Source organism: Aethalodelphis obliquidens, unplaced genomic scaffold (genome assembly GCF_003676395.1).
Source record: "Aethalodelphis obliquidens isolate GAN/ISIS:26980383/991018 unplaced genomic scaffold, ASM367639v1 scaffold49, whole genome shotgun sequence".
Classification (NCBI taxonomy): domain Eukaryota; kingdom Metazoa; phylum Chordata; class Mammalia; order Artiodactyla; family Delphinidae; genus Aethalodelphis; species Aethalodelphis obliquidens.
This window is the reverse complement of record NW_020837993.1, coordinates 4,535,913-4,551,582: the sequence shown is the minus strand read 5'-3', so window position 1 is coordinate 4,551,582 and position 15,670 is coordinate 4,535,913. Positions and strand designations below refer to the sequence as shown.

The window sequence follows — 15,670 nt, the reverse complement described above, 5'->3', positions numbered from 1 at the left end:
GCAACTGACAAAGGATATATCTCTAAAATATACAAGCAGCTCATGAAGCTCAATACTGAAAGAAAGAAACAATCCAATCCAAAAATGGGCAGAAGAACTAAATAGACATTTCTCCAAAGAAGATATACAGACTGCCAACAAACACATGAGAGGATGCTCAACATTACTAATCATTAGAGAAGTGCAAATCAAAACCACAATGAGGTATCACCTCACACCAGTCAGAATGGCCATCATCAAAAATTCTACAAACAATAAATGCTGGAGAGGGTGTGGAGAAAAGGAAACCCTCTTGCACTGTTGGTGGGAATGTAAACTGATACAGTCACTATGGAGAACAGTATGGAGGTTTCTTAAAAAACTAAAAATAGAACTACCATATGACCCAGCAATCCCACTACTGGGCATATACCCTGAGAAAACCATAATTCAAAAAGAGACATGTACCACAATGTTCATTGCAGCTCTATTTACAATAGCCAGGACATGGAAGCAGCCCAAGTGTCCATCGACAGAGGAATGGATAAAGAAGATGTGGCACATATATACAATGGAATATTACTCCGCCATAAAAGGAATGAAATTGAGCTATTTGTAGTGAGGTGGATGGACCTAGAGACTGTCATACAGAGTGAAGTATGTCAGAAAGAGAAAAACAAATACCGTGTGCTAACACATATATATGGAATGTAAAAAATAAAAAATGGTTCTGAGGAATCTAGGGGCAGGACAGGAATAAAGACGCAGCCATAGAGAATGGACTTGAGGACACGAGGAGGGGGAAGGGTAAGCTGGGACGAAGTGAGAGAGTGGCATGGACATATATATATACACTACCAAATGTAAAATAGATAGCTAGTGGGAAGCAGCCGCATAGCACAGGGAGATCAGCTCGGTGCTTTGTGACCACCTAGAGGGGTGAGACAGTGAGGGTGGGAGGGAGATGCAAGAGGGAGGAGATATGGGGATATATGTATATGTACAACTGATTCACTTTGTTTTAAAGCAGAAACTAACACACCATTGTAAAGCAATTATATTCCAATAAAGATGTTTAAAAAAAAAAATCTTGGCTGTACACCAGAAGCCCTCAGGCTCCCTGGGCTACATGCCCCCACCCCTCAGACGGACTTAATTGGTCTGGGGTGCAGTCTGGACATTGGAACTTTCCAAGGCTACCGAGCAATTCTAATGGACAGTCAAGGTTGAGAAAGGGGACTCACCCAACTAATCTTATTTCAACCTTTTGGGACAACTGGCAAAGCTCAACTTAAATATGCCTGTCACTTTGTGTCTACGGGGCCTACTGCGGTTACCTGATGACAAAGCTGTGTGTGTCAATCTCCTGCCCGCAGCCGCTGTTCAGCAAGACCCCGGAGTTGCCCACGATGGCACAAGTCCCGAAGTGCTTGTTCTTCAGTGGAGAGGTTCTGGGGAGGAGCTCATAGAGGTTCTGGGACACGTTCATTGTGCTGTCTCGGTCGAAGATGTAATGAATAATATCTCCAGGTTTCAGGGTCCCCTTGAGGACAGAAATGTCCTTTTCAGCATCCAAGAACTTTAAGATTTGCTTCCTACGAAAACCAAACACACATGAGGAAAAAGTCTCCCGTTGCTACCTGCCCTTTGCCAACCCGGCTTTTCCTCTCCTTGGTCACCCTGCAGGGCTGACGCAGTCCAGCACACAGGGGCAGCTAGAGGTCAGCTATTGCCCTCCGAGAATCTCTGGTTACACAGTTTTTAAAGTAAAATCTCCAGTTAGGATCCTCACCTTCCTAGGGCCAGGAATAAAACTTCCCTGGTAATTCTGAGAGGATTTCTATCCTTTTTCTGACCACATCTCATCCCATCTATGTGTTTGACTGGAGAATCTCCAATCTCTGGTTCTGGGCAGAGACTGGCAACACGGCCCAGAGGCCGATCTGGTCCTCCTTCTAGGAGATAGGATACCTGCCCTGGCAAATGACTTCATCAGGACTGAATGTGAGCTCATCATGAAGGGCCCTGGAAGGAAGGGTGACCTGCCATCCTGGTTTGCCTAGGAAAACATGGTTTTAGACTGAAAGCCTTGTACCCCAGGGACAAACTGTACCTGAGTCTTGGGCAAACCCAGACCATGGTCATCCTATCTCATACTCCCCTCTCTGAGTGGGATTCAGGGCCACCATCTGACAGGCAGTCCTGAATTAGGACCTGGAAACTGGAATGACAGGGGTCCCTAATTCCTCAGTGGCCAATTTTCTTCCCTGGAAGCCTTCTCTGTGCACAGGGGCCTTCCAGGGGGCGAGTGGGTGTGTGGACACTGTGAGGTGTGTCAACCACTCCCTGTTTGCGGGACTGCGAAAGTGTCCTGCCGTCCGTGCACTGGTCCTTTCTGTGCTGTGTGCTCCCTGGCCCTCCTCACTGCTGGCTTGTTTGGAGTTTGTAAATATTGATACCTCTCTGGTCCCACAGAGCAGCGTTGCTTTGTGCTGTTTCAGAACAAAGGTGATCAAAAGACAGCTCTCTAGGCTTCAGTGTGACTTTTAGGGGGAAAGCTCCAGAAACATCTAGCAAAGCACATAGATGGGATGGGATGTGGTCAGAAAAGGGATAGGAATCCTCTCAGAATCACCAGGGGAGTTTTATTCCTGCCCCCAGGAAGGTGAGGATCCTAACTGGAGGTTTCCCTTTAAAAACTGTGTAAACTGCCCCAAAGATTTTTAGAAATGATTCAAGTCATCCAGAGAAGGAAATCTGGTACCCAGATCACCTGGAATTAATTTCATTTCCTGCAGCTAGCGAGCCCCCATCTAGAACAGACACAACGATGCTGTTCTCTTCCACCAAGCCCCAGAGGAACAGGACCTTCACACGCTTTGCGAATGTGAGGTTTTGCAAGGTGGCTGCCCCATGGCACAGATGCTAACACTGATCCCCGAGAGCCTGTGTGATCTGAGATGGTCACAACCTGTGGTGTATCCCAGCAGGATGCACATTCAATTATTTGGGGAAGTATAAAGAATTCATAGGCTCCAGGCTGACGCCTGAGAAATCCTGATTCTGAGTGTGGCCCGGGTCTCAGCACGCTTTCAAAGGCTCTGCAGGGGACTCTAAGGTGGGTCCAGGTTTGGGAGCCTCTGGCGTCACCAAGGGGCACCTAGAATGCTCGACAGGGCACAACGCTCCTGTTCCACTGGTCTTGCCTTATCAATAGTCTGGATCTCGTGCTTTCATGCAGGGGAAACCACTCTTGATGCATAATTTGTATCTCTTGATGGAAAACAGAGATACAACAGAAAACATCGTTTTTATTTATAGTGCTTTACCCGGGATGACACAACTTTACAAACTAATATGGTCTGGACATTGCTGAAACCTTTGCAATTACTTACCCCTAGAGTATTTAAAAGCAAAGAGAGCCCCCAGAAAGCCCATAGATAAACTCCTCTGTGGATGAATTAATTTCCAACTAATTGTGAGAAATTACTACTGATTATTAAGCATCATTCCAACTCACTCACAGAATCTTTATTATGAATAATTTTGGTGACTAATTGAAGGAAGATGAAGGAAATCCTTTTCCCCCCTGGGTGAAGGCACATTGTTCCTGCCGAGGTAGCTGTGTGTTTGCAGGATCCCCACGGCGGCCACAGTCTGGTCTTCTCCGAAAGGGGGAAATATCCTTTTCTCTACCCAGTGGTGGGAGAAAGAGTGAGTGGAGATTGAGGCGGGCTTGTGCTGGCAGGAGGATTTCACTCACAGGTGGTGTAGTGGGGTGAATAGTGGCCTCCCCAACATATGTTCACCTCCTAACCCTGGAACCTGTGAGGTGCTTTACTTGGAAACAGCATCTTTGCACATGTATTTAAATTAGGGCTCTCGAGATCATCCTGCTTACCCTGATGGGCCCTACATCCAATGACAAGTGTCCTTAGCAGAGATAGGAGAGGGGACACACAGACACAGAGCGAAAGGCCACGTGAAGACAAGGCGGAGACTGGAGTGACGTGGCTACGCGGCAGGGAAGGCCTGGAGCCAGCAGAAGCTGGAAGGGGCAAGGACAGATTCTCCCCTGGAGCCTTCAGAGGGAGCGCTCGGAATTCTGAGCCCCAGAACTCTAGGGGAATCCATTGCTCTTGTGTGAAGCTACTGAGTTGGTGGAAATTTGTTACAGCAGTCCGAGGACTGCTTCACAGGGCTGCTGACCAGGGGTGAGTAACGCAGGTGGCAGCTCTTAGGGTGTAAGATGAAGGCCGAGGGCCCAGCCAGGGGCCCTCAGAAGAGGCCTTGAATGAGGGGAGGCAGAATGGTGGTGACAGGAGTCGGCTCCTTCAGATGCTTTCTCAGCGGCTAGGGCTCCAATCTCACACCTCTCTACTCCCCACACTTTCTCAGGCCCCAAATCCAAGCCTCAAGAACCTGGGGGTAGGGGCATTTTGACGGTGAGCCCACCTGAAGGGGGAAGCTCCCTGCTCTGTATGGTGGCTATGGTCAAGGCTGACCGCCGTGCCCCAGCCCCCTGTTCTCAGCTTCCTCTCCATGATGATGGGCTGGGAAGGTGGGGCTGTGATAGTCAAGGCTTTCCCGTCTGGTCCTGGTTACTGCACCGACCTCCTCACCTCCATTCCCTCCTCCTGATGGGTGCTCCAGCAACACAGCACAAACACCAGACTTCAGGCAGCAGCTTGGCATGCCTGGCAAACTCCTAATTATCCTTCAAAACCCATTGCTCCTGGCAAGCCTTTCCTGGCCAGCCCTCTTAGCCCCCTTACAAAATGGAGTACTCTCCTCAGTATGATCTATCTCCACCTATCTATATGAGGCAACACCGCCTCATGTGTACATCACACTGCCCTGCTCTATCTTTGTTACATTTGTGCCTCCCGCCAGCATGTCTGATTCATGTCAACGCCTCCGGCTCCCAGCACAATGTCTGCAAGTGAATGGTTGGGTTATACTGACCACTCTTTGCTGCGTCTATCACAGCTCTGTCAAAGGCAAGAGGCCAAAGTGCTGACATTGGAATCCCTTCCTTACAGTTCCCCATTCCTGCCACCCAGCAATGTCTGCACTGCTCTGGAAACATCACTCTGCAAAGATCAGGACAAGAGCTGTTCTCTGGCTAAAACAGACCTCTCCCTTTGTGGTTAGGTGTCCCATCGGCTCCTGGGTCACCTGATGCCCAGTTGTAGCTTTTCTTCATGTCATCAGGGAGTGGCTGCCTACTCAAGCCACACGGGCTGTGGGAGGAGACAGCTCTCCAAAGACAAATGGGAGGACCATCGCCACTGAAAGGGGATGGATGCCAGGCGAGGACTGCTGCTTTGGGGTCCTCTGGGAGAAGCCATCTGTGATCCCCCCCGCCCCTGGCTCTCACTGCTGCTGACCCAAGAGCCTCACTCCCTCCAAACCCAGGGCCTCAGCCAGTTGCTCCTGTCACTTCCCTGGCCTGAGTCGCCGCACACACGTGCTGGGCTGCCGGGCTTGCCTGGGGTTTTTATTTCCAATTGATCAGTGAGAGATGAAACCTGCCTCAGCAGGAGGTAAACATTTTATTTCTATCCTGACTTCTTTAGATGATGGAGAGTGGCAATTTGCCAGCTTGTGCCAAAGAAGGCCAAGTCTGTCTCTTGTCCTAGAGGTAATTACCACTACCTGATCCTCAGAGAGAGCGTTTGGTTGTGTCTCCACTTGGCCGAGGCTGGCTGGATGTTGCGCTTAAAGCCTTCATTACTTCTGTCAACAAGAGCCGGGGACGAGGAGCCATTTATTACAACTTCAGCTCTGGAAGGGGGAAAAAGAAAGAGGAAGAGGGGAGACATGATCTGTTAGCAAGCCAAAGACAAGTCTAACAGTTTTGTTTTTGCACAAGCTTGAATGTAAACTTCTTCGGAGGAGCAAAATTGCAGTTATTACCTGAGAAGGGAAGGAAGTCTATTTATCTTCTAGAATGCACCAACTCTCTCCCTCAGGTATTACCTACATATATTCTGGGAGACAGGAAAGGGGTGATGAACTCTCTTTCTCCCCACCCCCAACTCCCAATGTTTCCTCCCAGTGAAACCTAGCCGTCGCTGTCCTAATAGTAATACTTCTTCAAGCCGCTTTTGTGAAACTCCGAAGAGCAGTTGAATTAGGAACCAAGTATCATAAGATGGTTTACAAACTTAATAAAGAGGAAACAAAAACTCACATTGGGGCAATGGGATGTAGCTTTATCTCATTATCCCTCGTTTGTAAGATGCCACTTCAAACGTTTGTGTAGTTCCAGAGTTATCCTAGCTCTGTTTCTCTCTCCCACTAGATTGTAAACAGGGGAGTTCCCTCACTCATTTCTATATTCCCCAATGGTCTAACATAGCAGCTGCTAAATAAATGTTTGTTGAATTTGAATTTGAATTTGACCTTGGGGGCGGTGCCTGGATGGATGAAGTTGCTGGCTGGCTCTGAATGCCCGGGGCCAATCATAATTCTGGGTGCATACCATCTTTCCACCTGACTCAGGCGTTACAGGACCCGCTTGAATTCAGATGTTTGAAATCTATGCTAGTAGGTTTCTATGAAACTAGGTTACGATTACATCTCAAAAGGCAGTGTAGGAGCCAGCCTGCCTCTGCCGGATGCACACAGATGCATGTGGGTCACATCGCAAGTTCCTTTTGTCTGTGCTGACAGCAGATTCTCTGAGCTAGAATGATAAGTGGATTTCTGATGCCAAATTCTGGAGCTTTAAAGAATTCAAAGCAAACAACGATGTCCTCTGCATTTATCTTGGAACAGCCAAGTTAGAAAAGATGAAATCCTTTTAACAGGTCTAAACCCAACGCTCTATTTTGCTTTTTGTAGGTCGAAAGGAATTTATTTGGGGGTGCACTTTCTCCCCACATACCTCCATTCCCAATATTCCTGACTCCTCTGGCCGATATTACTTGTGTGGGATTCAAAAATATGTAACTTTTGCAGAGAACAGAAAATTCAAGGGTTTTGAGTAAGGTGGATGCATTCCCCCAGCCTGCAGGCTTAAAGGGAAGCTATGAAAGGAAACAAGACCTGACCCTTTGCAATTTTTGCTGTTTTCACGAACAGAAGCAGAGGGTGTAGTGAAAAGATTTCATAAGCTGTGTGACTATGGGCAAATCACTTTATCTCTCTGAGCCTGTTTCCCCATTTATAGAAAGAAGGTATAGAAGAGGAAGGTATCTTCTGGATGGGGACTGGGTAGGGTCCAACCATAGCCAGTGGCAAGCCTGAGTTTGTTGGCTTGCAAGGCGTTTGCTCACACTCCTGTATCAAGCTGTCTTCTGGCCAAAGACCGTCATCCGAGGAAACACTCTTAGAATTTAGGGTGTGCCTTCAGTAATCAAGGTTAACATTTCTCAATTGACTTCCTAAATATTTTTAAGAGGTCTCAGCAAAGTTCCTGAATGCTCTATTTTCTATCTTTACCTCCTGGACAAGCCATCTACCACAATGAAATTGGGTGAAAGTCCTGATTCCTTTCAGAGTCTCTTTTATTCGGCAAAAATTCAAGTTATGAATAAGCTCATTGGTGGCTCAAGTGCCTCCAAGTGAGTGGGCTCTTTTGCAGAAAGAGACTCTTACTCATCTGAATTTTCTATCTCTGCAGCCTCTAGACCTTGGGCCATTTCACGGGCTCTCCTATCGACAACTCCCCCCGCCCCCCCCAAAAGTGATTAGGGAAATGCAAAGCCAAAGTGAAGCGAAACAGATCTCTTTGCTATTTGCTAAGTAAGAAGGGCACCATCCAGCAAAGAGAAGAAGCAGATTAATAGCTGCCTTACAGCAAAAACAAATGAACACAAAATCTAATTTACAAACCTATTAGATTTGCTATGTAAGCTGTTCACAGCTGATCTGATTGTACCTCTGCCTCCAGAATTCCTGCAAGACAAAGGAAATACATTATTTATAAACCCAGCTCTTCTTTGCAAAGCCCTCTTCAGTTGCCAGGAGATCTCACAGCCCGCCTTGGAGGACTACAGAGGGACAATGAAATCTCACCTAGGCCTCTCCAGAAATGGGCAACCTCCTGGCCCAGCCACAAACCCAGGCATTTTCAAGGAAGTAGGCCTCCTAGATCCTCCCCGGCCTCTCACTTGGACATTGTTTCAATTCTCACCAAGGTTTCCACTTGAGGATTTCATTTGAGCTTTGAGACAAACTCCTTTGTCTCCTCTGGTTAAGCCCATAGGCTAGCACGCTTGAGCCTGACTAAGCACCTGCTGCAGCATGACTCAGTATTTCCTTTAGCCGGACTCATCCTTTGCCCCTGGTCTTCGCTGGCCGTCACTCACCTGTGGTAAGACGTTGTCCATCACATGATCTCCAAACTTGAGACATCAGAAGTCCAACAGAGGCAGCAAGACTGACTCAACCAGTGCCTCCAACCAAATGTGAGAATGATTTGCTTTTTGGGGGCAGGAAAAATAATATTTAATGGTGTCACTTTACCAGGGAGCAGGAGATGGGTGAGTAATGGGGTCCTTTGCGTCTTCCTCTGGAGGAAAAGATTTTTGGAGTAAAAGCATTCTAAGGCCCTTTCCAGCCCCACCATCTCTTCAGTTCTGTCAGATTCCATTCTGGATGGGGGCCATGAAGTTTCACCCTGCTTCGCTAATCACACTGGGCCAAGGGGAGAGATGAATCCATCTGCCCCTGGTACCCAGCCCACTTTGTGCTCTGTGTGTGTTTTTTTGAAAGTTGTACGTGAGACTAATTATTTTTATTAAGTTAAATAGTTTTTTCACCACTGATTTATAGGATATGTGGTTTGAGGAGATATTTCTTCACACTTTTCTCATTTTTTTTTTGGAGAGCTATAATTCTTTTGCGATTTTATTTTAATTTTTGAATTAACTTTTATTGGAGTAGAGTTGCTTTACAATGTTGTGTTAGTTTCTACCGTACAGCAAAGTGAATCAGATATATGTATACATATGTCCCCTCTTTTTTGGATTTCCTTCTCATTTAGGTCACCACAGAGCACTGAGTAGAGCTCCCCGTGCTATCCAGTAGGTTCTCATCAGCTATCTATTTTATACATAGTATCAATAGTGTATATATGTCAAGCCCAATCTCCCAATTCATCCCACCCCCCTTTGCCCCACCGGTGTCCATACGTTTGTTCTCTACGTCTGTATCTCTATTTCTGCTTTGCAAATAAGATCATCTATCATTTTTTAACATCTATCATTTTTTAAAAGTTCCATCTAGCCTTTCAGTCAAGGTGTTGGCACACTCCAAAGAAATAATTAAAATCACTGCAAAAGCTGTATATTTAAAGAATCCTGTGATTTAATAAGAACTCTTTGGGGGAAGTTAATGCCTAACTCCTCACTGGTTTTAAATCTGGACTTTTCTATCTGCTTTCTTTAGGATTCACATACTTGTAGATATAACATTGTGTGTGTGTGCGCACGCGTGTGTCTTTTCCTGATAGACTGAAATGTCCTTTCAACGTTATTTGGCAACAGGAAATATTCTGCCTCTTAGCTGGAGGACCAGGCAACAGGACGTGTGCTATGACTCACCCAGTGGCTCATCTCAGGTCTCCCTTCAGGTCTCAAATTTCATTACACACAGTCTAATTCTTAATTACACAGAGTATCATTGGTTCTTCACATTTAAATCAATGCGTAATATCTCTTTTTTGTCTCTCTTCATTTACCCTTGGGATGGCGGCTTTCTCACACATCTAATCCAAGGGTCTGGGAATACCTGGCCATCTCTGGCCTGTAGCCATAATCTACTTAGGTCAGCGCCCAAGGGCTTTCCTGGGCCCGCTGCTGTCCACGTGACACTGACCTTTCACATGTCCTGACCCTGACCCCAGTCCTCAAAATCAGCACTCCTTGGGGGAGGGAAGACTTGCTGGGCCAGATATTAAGTCCAGTAAGTAATTAAAAGTGCGGTCATAGCTCAATACTAATGAAAGGTTATTGGAACAAAAAAGATTGTCTAGAAATGCTGCACGTGAGAATTGATGTATGATTTTTAAAAATCATTATCAACGAGAAATTCAATAAATGGTTTGAAGTAGTTGATTAATAATCTGGAGGTGAGTTGGAGGGAAATCATGTAAGTGTTCCCTGACTTATAAATTTCAAGTGGATTTAACTAGTGTTTCTCAGACTTTAGTAATTCTCATATTCCTATCAGCAGTTTGCCATATTTTGTTTATCACCCATACTACTATCTATTAAGTTTTTAAATGGACTCATCTTTTAAAAACTTCTTAACCTACACAACACCATCCGTGAAAATATGGGTTCGATATCATGATTATATACTCATTTGAAAAGAACACAAAACCATTACCACAAAAATATCTACCAATGGAATTCCTAAAATCATCTTACTTATTACCAAGCATACTTATAGCACCTCTGGGGAAGACTGAATTAAACAGTTAAATATTTAAAGAAGGCAACCCATACAAAGTTGGTAAGAAAATGGAAGAGGATATTTATCAAATCTTGATGAGGTGTGAGGAATATATGTGAAGGACTTTTAAAATTCAGAAGTGGAAGAAGAAATCCTAAGAGAAAATATAATTTTTAAGAAACCTTCATAAAAATTTAAAATTCTGCTTATACAAACAGCAAACCTCAACAAACTCTGCTCAGCACCTTTCTTGAAATCTGAGAGGACTCCAGGTGAGGTGAGCACTGCATCTGTGCATCTATCTGGTTTAACGCGACCAGGGGTTTGGAGAGGACTCAATGCTGAGCAACAACTTCCTCCTGCTTTCTCTTCTCCTGCCTCCAGGCCAGGTCCTGGGGAGCATCCAGTCCTGCTGACGTGGGCACCACAAACCATGCACTTTTTCATACCAGTCCTTCCTCTAACTCTGGGTTTCCCCACCTCGGCACTATTGATATTTCAATGTGGGTGTTGGGGGTTGGGCAGCTACCTGTGCATTGTAGGGTGTTCTAGCTGCATCCCTGGCCTCTACCCACTTTATGCCAGGAGCAGCCCTCCCCACACCCCCAAACTGTGACAACTAAAAGTGCCTCCAGACATTGTCAAATGTCCCCTGGGGCAGGGAGGCAAAATGGCCTCCATTTGAGAACCTCTGCTTTGATGTTTGTTTTCTACCTAATGCCTCTGAGAAGATGAATCCCCTCCATCAGCCAACCCATCCCATCACCTTCCTATGCTAAACCCCAAGCCCAACACCTGTGCTTCCCCTCAAAACCATCTTAGTTTTCAATTCTCAGCCACCTTTTCCTTCTCTTCCTAAAGCATTCTATTACAGCATTTGTCACCTTTTCATATTTAATTATTTCATGGAATCACAGATGGGAGACTTGAAAGAAATTTTGTCATTGACATAGTCTAAACTCCTCCTCTTATAGTTGAAGAAACCAAGGTCTAGAGATTGGTTTCTGGTTTCATCTTCCTCAGCTGCTCGCCACACTAGAAGGGAAGCCCCTGGATTGTGTGCATTAACCATGTCTTTTACTTTCTTTATCTGATGCTTTGACATCTGGGACCTTGCTGACTGTGGAGGGACAGCTCCTCTCAGGGTTAGCAAATTCCTAGAGATAGTAAACAACTGGCCTGGGAGTGCACCTTTCAAATACAAATCAACTAATCTAGAGCCCATACCCCTGCCACCTCCCTTAGTGGGATCTTATTCTCTGGGCCACTGTCCACCTGCCATAATCACCTGGAGCTAGGTACCAGACATCTATGCATCTATCTGGTTTAATATAACGAGGGGTTACAGTTGTCCCAGACAGGTAGGACAGCTCCTATGCCCCAGAGTCTGCTGAAGTTATCCAAACTAGCCAATCTTAAGCCTGCTTACCCTGTTTCACCCTTCCTTCCTATGGAAACCACAATAAAGGCTTTTGTCCACAGTTCCCCCTCCCCTCCCTCCTAAGTGATCTGGTGCTACTTCATGTGGCCCTGCATGATGTGGTGTGCCACCCCTCTTGGAATGTGGGAGTATAAACACTACATTTTCAATGGTGGTCATCTCCTGATCTGTTGGCCTGACCATACCTAAATAATAATAAAACCTATATTAAAACAGGGGGACCCTGTTTTGTTCACCTTCCCAGCCTTGCATAGTACTTTGTCCAGCTGGGGCTCAGTGAATCAAATCTAACTTCAGTGCTAAGTGGCACTTTTCTTCCAAAGTCTTCCCTGCAGTTCGCATGCTGTGTTCACACATATTACTTATACCTGTACAAGACACAGTTTCACCTCTCAGATACCCAGAGAATGGGGCAGACTGTCATTCAAAGAAACTCAGGTTGCAGATAATTTGGCTCAAAATGAATCACATGAATTGGCAAGGGATTTTTTTTTCTAATTAGGTCTTGCCTCCATTGTTATTAAAATAAGCTTACATCCCTTGTGATTGGGGAATGCTGATACCTGCTTGGTTGAGTGGCAGAGGAAGATGATCAGGTGAGAAAAATTTCCTAAAGATAATTCATCAACTTCTGAAATCATAGAAACAAAGATGCTTAGGTCATCCAAATGAGTAAATACGTGGGAGAGCTCTTTTCACACTATAAAGAACTCTATAAAACAAGGTATAATATTAGTAATAATCCCTGTCCACTTGACCCTGCCCGTTATTCTCAGCCATAGTGAGGATGGAGTCTGAGTACTCCAAAGCTCTACATTTTAAGATGTCAGTCTCCTTTCCACCATGAACATAATACTCTTTCCGAGCAGTAAACTAAGACAAAAAATAAAAATAGCCTGTTTAAAAAAATAATAACAGGGACTTCCCTGGCGGTCCAGTGGTTAAGACTTTGCCTTCCAACGCAGCGGGTGCGAGTCCAATCCCTGGTCAGGGAGCTAACAGAAGCAATATTGTAACAAATTCAATAAAGACTTTAAAAGTGGTCCACATCAAAAATATCTTAAAAAAATAATAACATGCATAGTTGGATTTGTTTTCAGTGAAAAGCAATTAGCAAACCTGAAAACTGCATTTCTGTTTAGCCTCTTCATCCAAGCCCAGTTGTTTTATAGGTAAGGTCATGTTTCAGTGTGCTGGGGTCTCATAGCTGTGTTAGAATCTCCCACATCCTTGGTTCCTCACTGAAGAGTCAGGCTCAGTAAATGAACTTTCAAGAGCTGAAAGCTTTAATTAAGTGTGCGGACCCAACTTAAACAGTTGATTAGTCCTGAGAATAAAAGATTAAACTAAAACACAATTCATGAATTTGCAGACGATTCTTCCGTTACAGTTTTGGGAAGATACTGAACGTGTGCTTTCAACTTGTGCATATAAACCACTGGGGGTCCTGCCTGTTGATCCTCCAAGCACACATTATAAGGATGTGGCCCCACAAACACATGGTAGGGAGAAAAGAAGGAAAAGGATGATTTGCAGTCATTCACATGAACAGAGCAAGGGATTCCAACAGGGTTCAAGGGTGTTTTTTTAAAGACTTTTTCTTTTTTGTGGTGAAATATACATAACATAAAATTTCCACGTTATCCCTTTTTAAGTGTACGATTCAGTGGCATCCAATATATTCACAATATTGTGGAGCCATCACCAGCATTTATCTCTAGAATTTTTTCATCACCCCCAACAGAAACTCTATACCCATTAAACAATAATTCCCCAATCCCTGCTCCCCCAACCCCCTAGTACTCTATTCTATCCTATTCTTCTATTTCTGTGAATGTGCCTACTCTAGATATTTTTTGTAAGTGGAATCATACAATATTTGTCCTTTTATGCCTGGCTTCTTTGACTTAATAAAGTATTTCAGGGTTCATCCATGGAGTAGCATGTCGGAAGCCTAGCTTTGGATGTGGCCATTCTCAGGAGCTAGAATATCACAGAGACGGGGGAAGGAAAGTCCCTTCCAAAGTGTTTGTGTCTGGATCATTGAGCACCTGTGATTAGGACAGGAGCAGAAGTCCCACCAGCTGACAAGTGCTTGGGGCTCAAGAGCTCAGGGGCTCTCCTGCCCAGAGCATACTTGGCTAGGAACTTCCTGAAATTTTTGCTGGCAAATTGAGCTTTGATGTCCATTTCCTCCTCCATTTGAAGAGCTGGTCGTACTTGGCCAAGTGCTCAGATGGGCAAGGGGGCACCTGCCTTGGTTGGTCCAGTGCAGATCCAGTCACAAGGCTGGCAATGACAGTATCTTCAGTTTCCCTGGCACAGTGAGAAATATGGTGCCCCATCCTTTGGACTGGGCCAGTTTGAACTCCTGAAAAGACTCTGTCACAGGGTCTTTTTCATTCATTCTGAGCAGAAGGCAGTTGCACAGGGTCCTTGCCCATAGGCTTGGGAATACTTTTCAGGTTGGTCACTGTGCAACCATCCCCTACCACCTGGGCACCACCTCCACTAGTGGAGAACTTCCAAGCTTTACAGTCATACTGGCCTAAGGCATGTTCAGTGGATGCCACTAGGTAGTCCTTGATGAAGGACTTGTACTCATTCACCAACTCATCAGATTGATGTAATGGCTGGGGTCATCAGGAGACCCAAAGTTCAAGGTCATACTTTCCAAACTCTAAGGGTTAGATGCTGCTGCATCTGTGCCATTCACCAGGCTTTCCCATCACATTCCACAGCAACTCCAAGGCCCTGAATTCTTTAGGATATAAGTTGGCAAACTTTTCCTTAAAGGGCCAGACAGCAAATATTTTAGGCTTTGTGGGCCAAGAGGAAAAATTGAAGATCTTATGCAGATGAAGATACTTAAACAACAAAAGAGAAAACAAATTTCAACAAAGTTCTTATTGATGAAATTAAAAATATAATAGTAATGATTGAGTACATTATTTTGGGTAACAGGTCTATTAATAAGAAGAATGTAATTCTTTTTGGGGGATGAGACTTTAGTTAACTGAGGTTCAAAGTTAGTGTTCCTGTCATCATGGTAGAAAGGTGGCCCCATTCCTCTATAGAGCCTTCCCTTGCTTCTCTGAAACACTGTTACCTTCCCTCTGGTGAACTCACCGGATTGTGTCACCTGAATCTCTCTTTTGGACTTATACTCTATACACCCTAACCGTGTTGGAGAACTTGTCATATGGGGAAGCAAGTTAAGAGCACAAGCTCTGAGATAAGACTCCCAGTGTCTGCATTCCAGCTGAACTAATCATTAGCTGTGTGATCTTTGACTACTGCTAACCTATCTAGAAGCTTCCATTTGTTTCCTCATCTAAAAAAATGAGTAATAGTATCTACTTCACGGAGTTTTTATACAGATTAAGTGAGCTAATGAGTGCAGAGATTAAAACAGTGCATGACATATCATAAAGCACTTGGTATTAATGTTATACTTATTTAGATGTTTTTGCAACCCTTTAAAACTGTAAAATCGTCTCAGCTGGAGAGCCACACGATAACAGGTAGCTGCCCTGTGAGGTAGGGTAGGCTTTGACCTGTGAGGTAGGCTTTGACCTGTGAGCCGTGCTTTGCTAATTCCTTCTCTAGGATGTTAGGAGCAAAATGCCCCTCCACAAAGCACCTCTGCCACATTTCTGATGACATCCTTCTGGTTGAGGTAGGCTTCTGCTGCCCTGAGCACGGCTTCCCTGAAGTCACAGCTCCAACAGTGAGGATCAAAAACTCCTGTACTGTCGGCTCGTTAACAGCGTGAAAACTACCCTGGATCACAATGAAAGCTGGCACTGGCCAGCCAGGACTCAGTGTGACGGTACAGGGGGC

The 15,670-nt window shown here is 45.0% G+C and overlaps 1 protein-coding gene across 2 annotated transcripts in view; it reads right to left on the bottom strand.

Moving 5' to 3' along the window:
• The window catches only part of ST8SIA2 (ST8 alpha-N-acetyl-neuraminide alpha-2,8-sialyltransferase 2), a 58,488-nt gene that overhangs the window by 16,847 nt on the left and 25,971 nt on the right, over positions 1 to 15,670 (bottom strand). Inside the window, exons 2-4 of one of the 2 annotated variants that reach the window (XM_027083092.1) lie at positions 7,822 to 7,884; positions 5,638 to 5,766; positions 1,317 to 1,574 (exon numbers count right to left, since the gene is read on the bottom strand). In XM_027083092.1, coding sequence (XP_026938893.1) covers positions 1,317 to 1,574; positions 5,638 to 5,766; positions 7,822 to 7,884 — 450 coding nt within the window. The remainder of the gene's footprint in view (positions 1 to 1,316; positions 1,575 to 5,637; positions 5,767 to 7,821; positions 7,885 to 15,670) is intronic. The other variant, XM_027083093.1, reaches the window with a different exon arrangement.